General features: G+C 39.5%; 2 protein-coding genes across 9 annotated transcripts in view; one reads left to right on the top strand and one right to left on the bottom strand.

Moving 5' to 3' along the window:
- Positions 1 to 17,352, bottom strand: part of CTNNA1 (catenin alpha 1) — a 370,505-nt gene that overhangs the window by 59,056 nt on the left and 294,097 nt on the right. The gene's annotated exons all lie outside the window — the stretch shown is intronic.
- On the top strand, positions 7,734 to 12,910 carry LRRTM2 (leucine rich repeat transmembrane neuronal 2). Its single transcript, XM_081500955.1, has 2 exons — positions 7,734 to 7,763; positions 8,541 to 12,910. The coding sequence occupies exons 1-2, from the start codon at positions 7,734 to 7,736 to the stop codon at positions 9,657 to 9,659; spliced, it is 1,149 nt and encodes a 382-aa protein (XP_081357081.1). The 3' UTR covers positions 9,660 to 12,910.

The following is a 17,352-nucleotide window of genomic DNA, read 5'->3' as shown; positions in this document are numbered from 1 at the left end:
CCAAATCCTGGGAGACCAGAATGAATGTATGAACTACTACTTTCTCTTCCTGGGGAAAACAAAATCCACGATGGAGAAAAGACCAAACTGAAGCATGTAGCTGAGGTATTCCAATTACTTTTGAGACACCAGTCTTCTTCTTAAAAAAAAAACATCTACTGGTTAACAGGTGCTGTGCGTAGTAACTTGAGAAGTTGTCAGAAGCGCAAATAGGTATATAAAGCAAATAGGTATACAAACTAAATATATAAAGATCATTTAAAAAAGCCTTAATTTTGAAGCTACTAATAATCCAGGAAAAAATAAAATGATTCAAATGTAAAGACATTTCAGAAGGATTTTTGTCCTTTAAAAAGTGTAGGATCTTTTTTACAATTTATTCTTAATTGAAGGATAACTGTTTTACAATATTGTGCTGGTTTCTGCCATACCATCAACATGAATCAGCCAGAGGCATACATATGTCCCGTCCCTCTTGAAGCTCCTTCCCACCTCCCACTCCATCCCACCCCTCTAGGTTGTCACAGAGCACCAGTCTGAGATCCTTGAGTCATACAGCAAATTTCCACTGGCTATCTATTTTACATATGGTAGCGTATGTTTTCATGCTACTGTCTCCATTCGTCCCACCCTCTCCTGCCCCTGTGTCCACAGCCTGTTCTCTATGTCTGTGTCTCCATTGTGGCCCTGTACAGAAGGATTTTTAAATGCTCAGTTAACTGGTAAAATCAGATTAAGATTTGTGATAAATCAGGAAACATTTTTGGTTTCTGCATTAATTTAAAAATAAATAACCTTCTGAAGGATCTGATCCTTTTCTCTGCTACAGATAATGGGTTAATAGGGAATCTCTGTTTACTGAAGATACTACAAATTTCATGTTCACCAACTTGTACTGGATCGTTACCATAATATGGCAAATGTGTGTTTTAATATTAAGAAAGATTATCACCTGTTTCACCATTCATTAAAATTAAGCATATATAGCAAAGATCGTCGGAGAAGGCAATGGCACCCCACTCCAGTACTCTTGCCTGGAAAATCCCATGGACGGAGGAGCCTGGTAGGCCATAGTCCATGGGGTCGCTAAGAGTCGACACGACTGAGCGACTTCACTTCAACTTTTCCCTTTCATGCACTGGAGAAGGAAATGGCAACCCACTCCAGTATTCTTGCCTGGAGAATCCTAGGGACGGCGGAGCCTGGTAGGCTGCCGTCTATAGGGTCGCACAGAGTCGGACACGACTGAAGCGAATTAGCAGCAGCAGCAGCAGCAGCAGCAAAGATCGTAAAACCTTTAAAAGACAAATGACTAACTGGAGGAGATATTTGTAAAATATGTCACAAACAAAATTAGCTTAATAAGCAAATAATCCCTGCAAATCTTTAAAGAAATGACCAACTGTAGCAGTGGGAAGTGGAATGACCAAATGAAATACACAATCTACAGAAAAGAACAAAAATAACAGTATACCGACATCCAAAATGATGCTCAATCTCACTCATAACACAACAAAGAGAGCATTTTTCACCTATCAGATTCACAATTTTAAAGTCTGCTGGCTTCTAATATGGTGTTAAGGTGGGGGGAGGGTTGCTATACATTTACAGACTACTGGGGGAAGTATAAATGGTTTAAAATTCTTTGGAAGGTAATGTGGCAATGTCTATCAATTTTAAATATACACCCCCTACAGCCCAACAATTTTTTGTTAGGAACTTACCTTATATACAAACTTGCCTAAGTATGAAAAGATATTAAAAGAATATTCGTTTTACACTGTGTCAAAAGCCTCAAAAAAAACTACATGTCCATAGATTATAGTATAGCCATACAAGGGTAAAGCTATGAAGCTATTAGATACACGTGTGCACTCATACACAGGGAAAAATTATGAAGCCATTAGATAGACCTCCATGTTCTCACTTTCACAAGTGCAAAAAAAACAGAGGAAAAGAATCAGCTCCCTTGGGAGCTCAAGCCTTAGCAACATGGGGTCAATATCTCAACAGCAGCTATAATGTTGACATGCTGCTATAAGCTATTCCTAATAAGAAGTGATCTTGTTCTCTTTGGGCTTAATTTTTGTTATTGGATTTCTCTACATTGACGATATCACATGTTCAAATACTTTGCTTGCCTTAAGCACATGTTGCCATCTCTCTACCCCAGAGCACATTAAGAGAGAAGGAACGGCATTTCCAAGCTTCAAAAACCAAGACTTCGTAGAGCTGATATACTGCAAATTCATCCTCTTAAATCTAGCCAATTGGGTCAAAGAGCTCACTATAAAAGAGATTCTTCTAAATATGAATGTGTATCTCAACTCTTAATCCTATCCTGTGCAAATGGTTTTGTATAGCCTGTGGCCGTCTATGTAGGCAGGAGGAAACATATCTAAATAGAAAGTTACTCTAAATGCAGAAAGGGAGAAGCAGCAGGAAAGACAAATCCAAACTTGGCTCTATTTCAGAATAAAAAATGCAGCCTACCACACTCAGAGGGTGGGGGAATATGAACACCATGAAGCCACAGGCAGACAAGAGTGAGAAACGTGTGCATGTTCAGTCGCTTAGCTGGGTCCATCTCTCTGTGATCCCATCGGCAGTAACCCACCAGGCTCCCCTGTTCATGGACTGCCCAGGCAAGAATACTGGAGTGGGTAGCCATTTCCCCCTCCAGGGGATCTTCGAGATTCAGGGATCAAACCTTCCTCTCCTGTATTGGCAGGCACATTCTCTACCACTGAGCCCCCTGGGAATCCCCAAGGGCTTGGTAATATAAATTTTAATCAGTATGTACTTATCAAGACTTCAGGACAGTTCTGTTTGGTTTGGGTTGGTATGATGTCTACAATAGGTAAAATAAAAGATCTTTGTGGTTTAAAAGCACCTCAGCTCAAACGTCTATGGAGGATTTTTCCTTACCTAAGATTTATCACCCCAAAATTTACTGAATTTTCTACCTCTGGGCACAGAACACAATGGGAGCACACGACACTAGTTCTGCCATCCCGCCAATAGCAACAATTGCCCAAAACCACGTGTCTCCAAAACTAGAAGGAGAAATTCCACATTTTGAAAGTCACAGCATCAAAAGGAACACAGCTCACCATCATTAGTGTAACCATCACTCCTTCCTATTGTTTTCTCAGTCATGTTTAATGAAGATAATAAAAGGACTTTTAAAATATCACTATCAATGAAAGGCAAGGATGGGGTCAAACTGTGGATTCTGCAGGCCTAATGTGGACAGTCTACTTCTTAAAAGGGTTTTGGAAGGAAAGATTCCCAGCAACAGAGATACTTACTAACACTCAACAGTGGTCCTCTGTGTTTTCACCGAAACTCTAAGAGTCTAGAATTTTCAATGTTCTCCGATTCTCTGGCTCTACCTAGGATAATCAATTAACTTGATAATCAATTAACTACTCTTTAGCCCATGTCTAACATGACAGATTGGTAAGGCCATCAATCCTTACATATTCTATCTGCCTCTATCAGACAGATTCTGTTTCTTGGGAAGATAACAAACTGATGTTTAGTGCCAAACACCAGTAATTAATCACAGCCTTTTCCTGTGGCCCAGTGGTTAACAATCTCCCTTTCAATGTATGGGACGCAAGTTTGAACTCTGATCTGGAAACCAAGATCCCAAATGCCATGGGGCAACTAAGCCTACACAGTGCCAACTACTAAGCCTGTGCACTCTAGAGGCTGTGCTCCACAAAGAGAAGGCTATGCACTGGAACAAAGACCTAGCACGGCCAAAAATAAAAATAAAGAGTAAATCAAAAACTTAGTAGTCAATCTTTGCCTCCAAACACACGTTTAAAAACAGTGAACTCTAGGATTTATCATAATTTTCTCTCATCCTTGTTCCCTCCCGCCTCTCAAAAAAGGCTAGTATTGATAAAACTCACTCAAATAAAGATATTGATACAATATAGGCCCAACTGTGGTTGCCAACTAAGAACCCTAAAAGGTCCTTGGGAAGGGATACACTCAGACCCACAAATCTTGGATCTCCACCCTAAAAATGGCTGCAACTTTCTGATAATTGTGAGGAGATCTCCAAAGAACCATGACCGAGACTGGTAGCCAGAAGGTTTTCTTTAACCGAGCACCTCTGGGATATGAAAATTTTTGGAGTCGGACATGATTGGTTAAGAAACACCTGATTTTTCAGCATAAAGCAAAATCCAGCTCCCTCTCTACCACAAAAGATTAGAAAATTTCACGTTATACATCTGCTTTTCCAAAGAGGTAAATATTTATTCCTGATTAGCAACATATATTAAAAGCAAACTTTCATGAAGAGTAATGCAGATAAGTGTTAACACCTAAACCCTGCCGCATGACTCATTTAATTTGTCCTCCACAGAGAGGACAGACGGGCTAGATTTTACTTGTCCTTTGCCTTGTCACGAACAACTAGAACAGTGAAAATTGAAACAGATGATATCAAGAGTACTTTCCAGAGGTTGTATTGCCACTTTAATTAAGTCAAAGGCATATGTATGCAGAATAAAGCCGTTGTGAAATGAAACCAATAAAAGGTTTAATTCAGAAAGAACATGGGTTTCTTTTTAGTCCTTTTAACTAACGAGAGATAAAGATCAAAAAACGATACAAATCTCCATCAATAGGAACAGTGTACTCCAACCCACTTTAAGACAAACATCACATCTTTGATTCTACAGTCTAAACCTTTTGAACCCAACGAGGAGTCAAGTGGGCAAGACGGCTTGCGACCTAGACAGACTGTGCTCTCTGGGTACTGTGGTATAGCAGGCATTACTGCCCACTTCTCCAGGTGCATCAAAAAATAATTACTCTTGATTGCACTGGTGCTTTTCCACACAATTTTCCTTGCCCACAAATCTGTTATAATAGTATTAGGATAATGTAATTTAATGGTTTTTCATCTGTTAGTATACTGTAAATAGGCCAAGTAGACTACAAGAGCAGAAGGGAACCAAGAGTTCAAGGAGAAGGAAATGCTTTTCCCTCTCAATTTTCACATGTAACTCATTCCTAATCATGGCTGCTCTAATCCAATTGATTTCAACACTTTTCTCCACATAGAACTAAAGTGGTTACTTCAGAGGAGAATTTAATCCAGCTCCTCCTGTCTTGCAAAGGTTTTTTTTCATCAGAGGGTGACTAACTTCAGTAAGAGCATTTACAGTATCCCCAGGGCTTCTTTTCCTTTAAAAAAAAAAAAAAAAAAATTGAGACCACCCTTATCAGACACCCCTCACTGGGAGCTTTGAGAGCAAGTTGTGTTCCTATAGAATGGTCATTCTGAAACCTAGGGTCACAGACCCTCTAAGAATTTGATTAAACTTCATCGACAGAAAAATGCACAAACAACAAAATTCTACAGGCCAATTATGGACTCGGGTTAAGAACTTTCAGCCTACAGAGAGACAGACTATGGAAAGGATCCAGGTCAGTGGAGGAATGGCATCCTGAATTCTAAACGAAGATCTCTCCCTCTCTTCCTTAACCAGGAAACAGGAAAACTGGGAATACTAGTTCCTGAGAATAAGGGGTTCCACTCATGGGCAACTTTGGCCTGGGGACTTCTCTCTGGCCTGGAGAAACTGACTGAGAACTGCCCTGCTGGTAGGGTCTTTCTTTCCCCTCTCCTTTAAGAGGTGTCAGACATGCCCCATGGGTTTTTAGACTCTACCAAACCTAAGGAGTATTTCTGTCATCTTCTTTCTCCCTTTACACATCCCAGGCATTTTCCTCAATAAAATTCTTATACCTCTAATCCTATCTTGGGGTCTGTTACTAGGAGGAGCCAAACTACACACCTGCAATTGCTGCTGTTTCCACAGAGCCCTGAGGAAAGCCCCTGGAGTCTTCAGTCCTCACTCCGGCACTGCACTCCAACAGTGACACAACACCCCTTGAGAAATAACTTCTTACACACACCCAGTGTGATAAAGCCCCTGGAAGCCAACAGATTGATAATGTTCTGGTTTCACAGATACCATGGGGTAGTTTTCAGATTTCTGCCTTCAAGTCTGAGACAAGACCTACTGAGGATAAGTATGAGAGAAACAGTATGGGAGAAATGGCCAAGAAGGCCAAATCAGTAATGTCAGGTGTACAAGAGGCCTTACCTTCATCAGGCCTGAAACTATGGCCCTAACTCACACTAGAAACAATTTTTATGTTTATACAGTAGTGAACATGGAGCTGTATATTCATAACCAAATTCTGAAAAGTGAAGATGGTGTTAGGTCAAGTAAAAACAGCCATAGCAAAAATCCTATTCCAAAGTATGTGTGATCTTTTGTATTCCCTAGAGAGATTCTAACAACAGTATGAGACTCGAAGTCAGTTCTTAAGTGTGCCAATAGGCGCTATTGAGCATGCAAATACTCTGTTGTTTGAGGGCCACAATACCCTAACCCAGATCAGTAGAGGTTTTTAGCTTAAGGAGTAAGTGAAATTATGAGGTAAATACAAGCGACCATGTCAAAATCTAGCCAGGCTGTACCACTTGTCCTAAATTATTTCTGTTCCACTGTTAACACTTAGAGCATGCAATATTAAATGACTATATCAACCTATGCTTTTCTCCTACCAAGACATCCAAAGATTTCTGGATTATTATTTTTCAGTTAGCATTGTGATAAAACACTATTATATAAAATAAGACAAAGAAGGAGAAATCATTTTAATTAGCTTTCTCTTAAAATTCTCAAAGAGTAAAATAACCAAATTCTTTGTTTTCCAACCTTTTCCCCCCTTTATTCTTGGTTTATAATGCTAAACTCTTAATGGCAAAGAAGCAAAGCCCACTGTGCTAGTTTACCAACACATCTGAAGCAAATCATAGTCCTAACTTCTATTTTAACCAAGCATGACAACTAGGTGATTGAGTAGCTTTCCAAACTACCAGAACAGCAGGCATTCGCATAGGCTGCTGTTAAATCAGCACTTCATAAATCGTGCAGGCTCCTGCCCATTTAGATGATCTCTCTATGCAGAATCGGCAGTCTAACACTGGCTTTTCCAAGCATTAAAAAATCGTCACTCTGCTAACCCAACTCACTGTTCAGACGGATCTTCTTGAATGCAGCCTTTATTACCTCACTGCTGCTTCCTACACTGAAGGAATACCATGTTTTCAGGTCAGGAGTTCTTCTTTCTCTCTTTATTATAATCGGGGGTCTTACAATGACCCCGATATTGTTACAAAGCACGCTGCTTTATAACAGTAAAGCTTCTGGAAAACCCAAACAAAAGACACGTCACCCGGTGACGTCAGCCTATATACAGTTCTGTGTGGTCGCAGCACATAAGCAAATCCATTCTTGTGCCGTTTCTCGGAAAAGCTTTTCAGTAAATGCACTCATGCTGCTCCAGGAGCTCTTCTCTGCAACAAGCAGCCCATCTGCCATCAACAAGTTAAGACCGAGAGAACTAACGGCTGCAGAAAGGAGAGGCTGAAGCTTTGATTAACCAGCTGAGCAGTTAGAGGAGGACAAAATTAATAACTTATATTCAAAACTGATTTAGGGGATCAGAGTGGTCAAAGAAAATGAAACCAATGCTTTCGAGAGGAATATCCTAAGGAAAAAACAACTCGCCCTGGTGGATTTCAATTTTACTCGGAAAGCCTGGGACATAGAAAACAGGAAACTGGTCAAAGGCTCCTGCATGTTAGAGCCTTTTAGACTCACTGCGTTGAGTCTGACAACCAAGACTGAATGCAGCCTCCAATGTACTCAGAAGAATGGGTAAGTCCATGTATTTAATGTGTCTTGTACAGTCAGCAAGGAGTCACGTTTTTAAAATAAGCCATTGAATTAACATTTTATGAGAGAAATTACTTGTCACATTTTTGGATTTTGAGGTTTAGGTAAAATATATATTGCTGATGACAGGATGTGTTGTATCTCCTTTCTTAATGGTTTAAGTTTTGTTCTAGATATACTAACAAGGTTAGTTCTTCTACAGCAAATGAAAAAATAAGTTATATGTAGTGAAATCTTTTGCCATAATGATGTTGTTGTTGTTTTTTAAAAGCCCGTATGCTCTGCTGAAAAATATTTTATCTTCTTGTTTTCCTTAAATTATATTCTGCAGGCTTACATTTCAAGTGGCCATTAGGGGCCCCTATGCTAGCAGCAATATATGCAATGAGTATGGTTTTAAAAATGCTGCCTGCGCTGGGTATGGCGTGTCCACCCAAATGCCGCTGTGAGAAGCTGCTCTTCTACTGCGACTCTCAGGGCTTCCACTCAGTGCCAAACACCACAGACAAGGGCTCTCTGGGCCTGTCCCTGAGGCACAATCACATCACAGAGCTCGAAAGGGATCAATTTGCCAGCTTCAGTCAACTCACCTGGCTCCACTTAGACCACAATCAAATATCAACAGTAAAAGAAGATGCTTTTCAAGGACTATATAAACTTAAGGAATTAATCTTGAGTTCCAACAAAATATTTTATTTGCCAAACACAACTTTTACCCAACTGATTAACCTGCAAAATTTGGACCTGTCTTTTAATCAGCTGTCATCTCTGCACCCAGAGCTCTTCTATGGCCTCCGGAAGCTGCAGACCTTGCATTTACGGTCCAACTCCCTGCGGACTATCCCAGTACGCCTGTTCTGGGACTGTCGTAGTCTGGAGTTTCTGGATTTGAGCACAAACCGTTTGCGAAGTTTGGCTCGCAATGGATTTGCGGGATTAATCAAACTGAGAGAGCTTCATCTAGAGCACAACCAGCTGACAAAGATTAATTTTGCTCATTTCCTACGGCTAAGCAGTCTGCACACGCTCTTCTTACAATGGAACAAAATTAGCAACTTGACATGTGGGATGGAGTGGACCTGGGGCACTTTAGAAAAACTAGACTTGACTGGAAATGAAATAAAAGCCATCGATCTGACAGTATTTGAAACGATGCCTAATCTTAAAATACTCCTCATGGATAACAACAAGTTAAACAGCCTTGATTCCAAGATCTTAAACTCCCTGAGGTCCCTCACAACCGTTGGCCTCTCTGGCAATCTGTGGGAATGCAGCCCTCGAATATGTGCTTTGGCCTCCTGGCTGGGCAGTTTCCAAGGTCGGTGGGAGCATTCCATCCTATGCCACAGCCCCGACCACACCCAGGGAGAGGATATACTAGACGCAGTCCATGGATTTCAGCTCTGCTGGAATTTATCAACCACCGTCACTGCCATGGCTACAACTTATAAAGATCCAACCACTGAATATACAAAAAGAATAAGCTCATCAAGTTACCATGTGGGAGACAAAGAAATCCCAACTACTGCAGGCATAGCAGTTACTACTGAGGAACACGTTCCGGAACCAGACAATGCCATCTTCACTCAGCGGGTAATTACAGGAACAATGGCTTTATTGTTTTCTTTCTTTTTTATTATTTTTATAGTGTTCATCTCCAGGAAGTGCTGCCCTCCCACTTTAAGAAGAATTAGGCAGTGCTCAATGATTCAGAACCACAGGCAGCTCCGATCCCAAACACGACTCCATATGTCAAACATGTCAGACCAAGGACCATATAATGAATATGAACCTACCCATGAAGGACCCTTCATCATCATTAATGGTTATGGACAGTGCAAGTGTCAGCAGCTGCCATACAAAGAATGTGAAGTATAATATCTACCCATCATCGAAAATTACATCAGATAAGTAACCTATTTTACATAGTAGGGGCTAAATACATACCTAATTTTTACCAATTGGTGACATTAAGCCTAATTTTTCCAAACCAAGTGGAGACTTAGGTTTCTGACATGTTGAAGTATTTTTAATTTTTTTTAAATGAAACCACATTTTAAGTGTTAAATGAAGCAACGCTCACATTAATTTGCACTCTTGTGGGAAAGTCTAAAAATGCTTACTTCAAAATAAGACATTTCATGTATGTAATTATATACTATTGTGTGTAAACATTTACACTAAGGTCTCCATATGCTATTTTTTTCTACTGAAACAGTTTGGAAAGACGCTACTGAGCAGAAAGAGATATGGATCAATACTTGTTTGATCATTGCTCTCCACCCCAAGTACCACAACTGGCTTGCTGCTTAAAGGAGACTTAGCAAAGTTCTCTTGTATGATAATTTGGTATTTACTCAAACCTACAATTTAATGCCAGTGTGGGGAGTAGAATTTTATGTATGCTGAAGACTGGTCAATATTAAACACTCTTCTTCCAGAGTTTTTGCCTGGGTTAGTAGGTATTATCAAAGTCCCTATCATGAAATCAGAACCCTTTATGTAATTCTAATAAGCTGAGTGACTCTTTAATATATTTAAACAATGAATCCAAGTGATGTGTGAAAAGGTCTCATCACAATGAAATCAATACTAAATAATGACACTGACTTCGTATCATATCTCTAGTTTGACTTAGAGTGGACATGTTGATTATTGTGGCATTTAGATAATTATTTTCAACTAGTGTTAAATTATCACTTTACTAATTAGTTTACTAAATCCTATACTTACATTTATATGTGAAAAAAGATTTAGAAATTATTTTGGAGAGAAAAGAGATAAACTGAGTCAATTTAACAATCTTATGACCAGCTGCTCACTGTAGTTTGAAAGCACACACAAAAATACACCCTCACTCCCTGTCCCTCTCTCCCTCCCCCTCCCCTCAACTGTCACGATCAAAGACGCCTTGACAAAGGGGTTTAAACCTCTTTCTTCTGCCTTTTCTTGATCTTCAAGCCTCAAAAAGCCAAATTAAAACTACCTGGCTAGCAACAGGCGTAATACTGATTCTTGTTAGAATGTATTTTAAAAGAACCGTTTTAAAAAAAAAGTACTTTCTAAGTATTATATGCTAAATTTTGACCTTTGAATGGATATCAATTCTTACTGTTTAAGAGCAGGTCCTTCTAAGTAAAGGGAACAACACAGATCTGAAGCAAACCTTCTCATGGCAGAACACTCTACATGCCTATGCAGCCACATAGTGGTAACTCAAAGGAGGTGAGGGGATGAGAGAAAGGCAGCATTTTGAAATCTGACTCTCCCTGAAACAGGTTAGCAAAGTTAAAAGGAAGCCAAGCAAATGGGCAACTATACATGATGTGAATCAAATAGGCCAAAGGCCCTGGGACCTGCAGCTGGAAAGGGGTGAGGGGGGAGATTCTCTGTTATTAATATAAATGTTCAGTAATTTAAAAATTATAATGATGTCACACTTTTCGTGTAGAAAAGAGCCACAAGTATTTTGTTTATTCAATTATGATTTCCCCAGAGAAACTATGACATATTTAGGATTTAGATGTAAGTTACCAATTCACACAGAATTTTTCCATAAAAGAGGTTCCACGTATGTACTAGCAAAAACCATGAAATTAGACTACTGACTTGATTTTTAGAAGATGCAAACTGACATTTGCTGATGAGGAAAAAAGGCATGAATTCTTAGAGAAAATCATTACCATAAAAAAAAAGTTATTCTTTACTTCATTCAAGGCATATTTCTTCCCAGGACGGAACTGAAACATGTTAAGATTATAGTTTAATCCATGAGATTTAATACTGAGAGATGTCTACCTACATTTCAAAGAAAATGTGTCTCAGTAAAAAGCAGACAAGATCACAAATTATGGTAAAAATGTGCTCTCTACAATTTCTAAGGTGGGCAGATTCGTTTGGTCAAGTCTCAGTCCACCTCATCAGATCTTGAGCAGTGAGCATTTCATCTCTTAACAAAACTAGACCCTACGCCTGCCTGGGCAAGGACAGAAGCTGATTTCCTGGCACAGAGCACAGCTCACAATTTCCTTACAGAAGGGCTGGATCAGAAGCCCCTGTTACAAATGAGAGCTCCACAAGCTAAAATTTACCAATCCATTTATCAGGATAATCATGGCCATTTGTCAGGGAACAGCTTTGTCACAATACAATTGTGTCTTAGACATACAAGATTCCACTAGCTCTGGAGGACAGCAGAGTAGTTTCCATCATTTCAACCACAACCAAAAATTAATTGAAACTGTGAGCAGAAGGGTGAGAAATATTGGCTGGGAATCCCCACATTAATCCTAAAGATTACAGTTAGTAAAATGGACCATCAGTTGGCAAAATCCTTAATGTACATAGGAAAGTGAATTGGGAAAATCAAGCCATTTAGTAATTCAAGGGAACAGCATAGCCAAGGCCACCAAGGCATACTTTTCAGTTGAAAAATAACCGATTTTTTTGGCCCTTCATTTTTTGGGCAATGCTCTCTGAGAAAAGTGAGTAACAGTGCCAAATAGCGCTTTCCTTTTCCATTTAAAAAGCAAACTTCCCTTTTCAAATGCCTATAGAAGGCAAGATTCCTTTTAATTTTGGTCTATTTGTGCTTCTGTATCAGCACAGGTTTGAAGATGAGACTGTTAGTCATATGTGCTCTCTTTACCAACTGGTTCGGGTAGAAGAGCATCACAACTACATTGCAGATGCTGGCAATGTAATGTTAGGCCTTTTGTTTTTTACTGTCTTATTCTCTTCAACTCCCCCATCCCCTCCCCCCGCTTTTCATTTTCAAGATTAGAAGAAAATGACCACTTGAAAATCAGAAAAATAAATCTCTCTGGAAAAATGAAGCTAACGAAGGCTCTGATACTATACCCACCTAGTAACCAAGAGCTAGTTTGGAATTATTTATATTCATTTCTGTAGCTTGCCAGGATTTCCATCACCTTTCTGAAATTAGTGTGAGTTGATAAATTCGCAAATGCATACAACTCAGAGAATACCCACTGCCAAAAACAAACAGCAAAGATACTAATTTTTAAGCCAAAAATCTGCACTAACACATGTAATTTCTTAATGTGGCTAAGTTAATTTCTGTACCAATTCAATGAATGGAACTGACTGAACTTCCCAACTCCACTAATTATTAAAATCCATCTGCTTATTCTAATGCTAGTCACCAAGATCTAGACTCTTTCCAATAAAAATGAGCCCTATGTAGCGCTAGGTCTTAATCCTAAATTCAAAACAGGCACACCATTTTCTTGAGGCATACCTCCTCTACACAACGATGAGGGGTGGTGGGGGTGGGGGTGGAGACTATAAATGCCCTGTTCTCTCTAAAGTATGGATATTAATATGAAATTTTGAAATATTATTTTTACATGATCATTTTCCTAATAAAGCAATACAGTGACAGATCTGACTCAAAAATCTGTTTGGGGACATGCTTTTCATACCTTACAGGTTAAACTGCTTCAACTAGAAAAAGATAAAAGAGATGAAGATAGATAATTAAACATTTCTGTTCCTAACCTAGGGCAAACATGTAGTACTTAATTTAAGGTCAAAACAAATAGTAAATGGCTATTTAAGCTTTCATACTGCTATTGCAAACATTTTGGAAATGTCTGCTACTCCTGCAATTAACCTGTTCCTCCTTGGTAATTTTTAAAGGCCTAATCTATGGCATGTTTGATGAACCTTCTGACCAACATTGAAACTGGAAACTAAAAGTACAGTCCAAACATATTGTGTTCAATCACCCTAAGAGCCATTTTTCTGTGGGAGTGGTAGGGGGGTGGGGTGGGGTGGGAGGTGGTCAAGTGGGTTGGAGGGGAAGGGAGAAGAAAATACTATTATACCGGGTCAGGGGGTAACCAAGTGCAGTGTACAGGAAAATTTTGTTATTAAAATTGTGTATACTGTAAAAACTGAATGTCTGTTTTTTCCCAAAGCTTTTCCTTGGTAACCTATCAATTTTGACATGTGAAACTTGAAAAATCATTTACGACAGATATAGAAACCTTAAATGAACAGTTGTTTTGTACCATGTTCTCTATAATGCCAAATATGCCAGTTGGGAATAGGGCAGCTAATCATCACCTGTCTTCATTCAAAGACAGGCAAAAAACTAGGCTAAGAAGAAAAGTGGGGGAGGGGGGCTGGCTAAAAAACCACCCAGCTGATAAACAGCAGTCATACAATAAGAAGCTGCTTTATCACAAGCCTTAGCTACTGGACAAACAGCTGTCTATAGGGCTCACAGGCCCCAAGGCTGGCCACCAGCCCCCACCCCTCTAACATTCGTGTTCTGCCACAGCCTGGGGAAACCTCAAGAATGTACTCAACTGCCTATACCCAGCAAATAGCAAGTTGGCCTCTACCTCAGGGATCTGTTAGTACACATCCTAGCAGTACCTTGCACACTACTCCTGGGAGGGAAGTCCACAGGTGCTGACCATGCTGAGGTCTCTAGGATCCCTACATGACCCACGCTGTCCCAGACAGTAGCTCAGTAAGTATGGATAGGGGAAAGGAAGGGAATATTTTTAACCAATCTCTCCTTGCTTGGCATAAACATCCCGACAGGGCACTTTGCCTGGGCAGCGCTGGGGGCATAAGCTAACCTGGCCTTGAGAGCTCACTGCCATAGGTCACCATACTTGCCAGGATGACCTTAACAGTTCTCCAGATCAGCAGTGCAGCAAGACCAGATAGGCAGGAGTAAACATCCAGGGATGAGGAGATCAGAGGGGCTAAGAGAGTTCTTACACCAAGAACCTCAGCAGTAATTAGAGCAGAGGCAGGAAGCACAATACAAAATTTGACTGTCAAACTAACCCATACAGTATGCACTAGAGGGCACAGGTGACTGTGGTTTCAAGTTGCACAAAAGAAATGAGAGCCTACCCTTTATGGAGTTAAAAGCAGAGTTTATTAACATAATTCTCGTACATTTTAATCTTGAAAATCCCATGTAAAGCTACATCTGATTTCTTTATCGGTTATTTTAATTAGTTTTGTCTGTATGCCACAGCATTCTCAGGTTCCCACTCAGATTTGTAATAGAATTCTTCAAGGTCTGTTTAAAGAGATTTTTTTTCTTTCTTTAAATATATCTAACCAGCTGGGTACTCGAGTCTCCCTTAGAGAGACAAAATGTACTACAAATTGTCTTTTACAAAGAAAGAAAAGGAAAAAGAGGTGAAAATCACAGCTATTCCCAACATCTCCTCTTAGCATGAGTTCCTCATCACTAGACAATGTTTCGGGAACAGTCTTAAGGGACAGATGCTGAACCTCCCTGAAGCCCTATCTGAAGGAGACATTAAAGAGCAAAAAATCTCCAAAGGCAAGTACAATGAAACATGCTATCCTGTAGAGCCCCCAAACTGAATATACCATCCTTTTATACACAGAGGACCAAGAGCAAATCTAGCCCAGGCCTCCTGGCTAGAAACCCAACATGATGGAGCACCTATGAACCACCACCAACTCTGAAGGCAGGGGCCAATGGCTACACCATCACCCAAAGAGAAAAGGCTCTTTCCTCTTTTGGGGACCAGATTTTGAAACTGCAGCCCCAGAGACAATTTCCAAAGCCTTTTCACAGCTTCCATGAAGAGACTTCACCAAGAACCATAGTGAAGAGAAGCAACAATGTCATAACTTGACTGAATATCGATTCACAATTGTGCTCAGTGCACAAAAACTCCACCTTTATGCTCTGGTATTTCTACCAAACACACACACACAGAAACACAATCTCCAGTTTGTATTTTCTGGAAAACCATAAGATAAAAACTCTACAGCCATTTATATATGTCATTATCATGAGAACCAAAAATGTTCCCCTGGCCTTGCTGCCAAGTATTATCCATAGAAGGCAACTGCTCAGCACCTGAAGATCTCTGAAAGCAATGTGTCTATTATTTACATAGGGTCTACTTCTATAAAGTCAAGGAAATTGAGTAAAATACATTCACACATACAGAATAGTTGACATACCGATGTAAAAAGATCAAAGGCAGGGAGTCGACGATGTTTCACAGGATGCCAACAATTTCTTGAAATTATATTGTGAATACTGCGCATGAATCTAGAAATTTTACCAGATCCTAAACCGTTTTGGTTAACTCACCCAAAGAGCCCTAACAGAGTATTCTAGTATACACTAGTTTGGCTTTGATCTTCCTAGTAGCCAAGGGAAAGAACAAAATCAACAGCTTTCGTCTGATAAAGGAAGCACATTGGTTTATTTGAGGGGAATGACACAAATGCAAGTCTGAATTGCCTTTAAAAAAGAGCCAGCTGTAGGAATAATAAGGAAACATGTCACTACCTCCAAGGAGCTTTTACAGAACAGGTAGACATGCTTTTCACATCAACTCTTGGAAAAACTATGGAAAAGGAGGCTACGCACGCATGATGCATGCTCTGTGGTATGATCTAGCCTTTGTGGTGACCCAAGGCAAGAGCCTATCAAGTCAGCAAGAATGAATATGTATCCAACTTGGAAGTACAGTTCACATTTCCTCCTTATAATGTCCCTGGGACCCAAGCTAGAGCGTTCATCACATAGGGACATCCAGTAAATTCCTAACCTACCATTACATTATAAATTTTCCAGGCTAGGAGTACAATTTAAAAACCTTCCACTACATCATGAATGAAGAGAAGCACAGTTCATGCATCTCTAGGTATGTTGATGATAATCATAAAGAATGATTTGGATAAGAATCTATAAGATGATAACCAATTTCCTAAGAAAGAACACACTTAAAAAGATAAAGCATTCACTAGTGTGAATAGCTGTCAGAAATTTAACTGTCTTTAAAATTCAAAACTCATTCTGTATGTCATTAGCAAAACCTTCTACGTTTCAACAAGAGCAAATAGAGACTTGTGATTAGAGACCTGCTCCACACTTGGGCCTGTCACACTGGACAAGTTCATCAACCTTACTGTGCCTTGGGTCTCTAACTCCTAAAATGGAATTAATAGCATTAACAAGCAAAAGGGAATTTAACACATGCCAAGTCCTGAAAACAGGCTGGCACACAGTAAATACTTAACAAATATTTGCTATTTTTAACAACAATATGTGAGAACTAGATGTGACAGATCCATCTTTAATCCTATTAAAGACATATTAGGCTCCTGAGTTGCTCCCAGAAACTCTACTTTCCAGTATTACTTTCTACACTAAGTTAACATATGGTATCCAAAATGAAGACTGATAATTAGCAAGAGCTTTTAATAAGCCAACAACCTAGATACACTTCTTATACCTAATACTAATATAGAACTGACCACATTATCTCACAGTCAAGTAATCTGCTTTACATAAATGTACTATAATAGTAGACACAGCATTACTCTGATTTGGCTTTATGAATCAAGGCTAAATTTAAAGATTTAGAATTCCTAATTCCAAAATTCCTTCTGAGTAAGGCAGTCACTTAAAAATCAAGTAATTACATAGGACAACACATATTATCCATTATCATAAACAGATACTGTTTTTCAAAAGAAATATAAAATAATCTCATTGATAGCCACTGACAATTTTATTTTAGGACAA

The sequence above is a fragment of the Giraffa tippelskirchi genome, chromosome 6 (assembly GCF_054371585.1).
Source record: "Giraffa tippelskirchi isolate mGirTip1 chromosome 6, T2T-mGirTip1v1.2.pri, whole genome shotgun sequence".
In the NCBI taxonomy this organism is placed as follows: domain Eukaryota; kingdom Metazoa; phylum Chordata; class Mammalia; order Artiodactyla; family Giraffidae; genus Giraffa; species Giraffa tippelskirchi.
Note: the sequence above shows the minus strand (reverse complement) of the source record. Positions and strands in the feature narration are given on the sequence as shown.

Excerpts from the sequence above, each read along its gene's own strand:
- LRRTM2 (XM_081500955.1), top strand. The coding sequence starts at position 7,734 with ATGCAGCCTCCAATGTACTCAGAAGAATGG. Across the intron at positions 7,764-8,540 it reads CAATGTACTCAGAAGAATGG|CTGTCATCTCTGCACCCAGA; the intron begins GTAAGTCCATGT and ends TCTTTTAATCAG.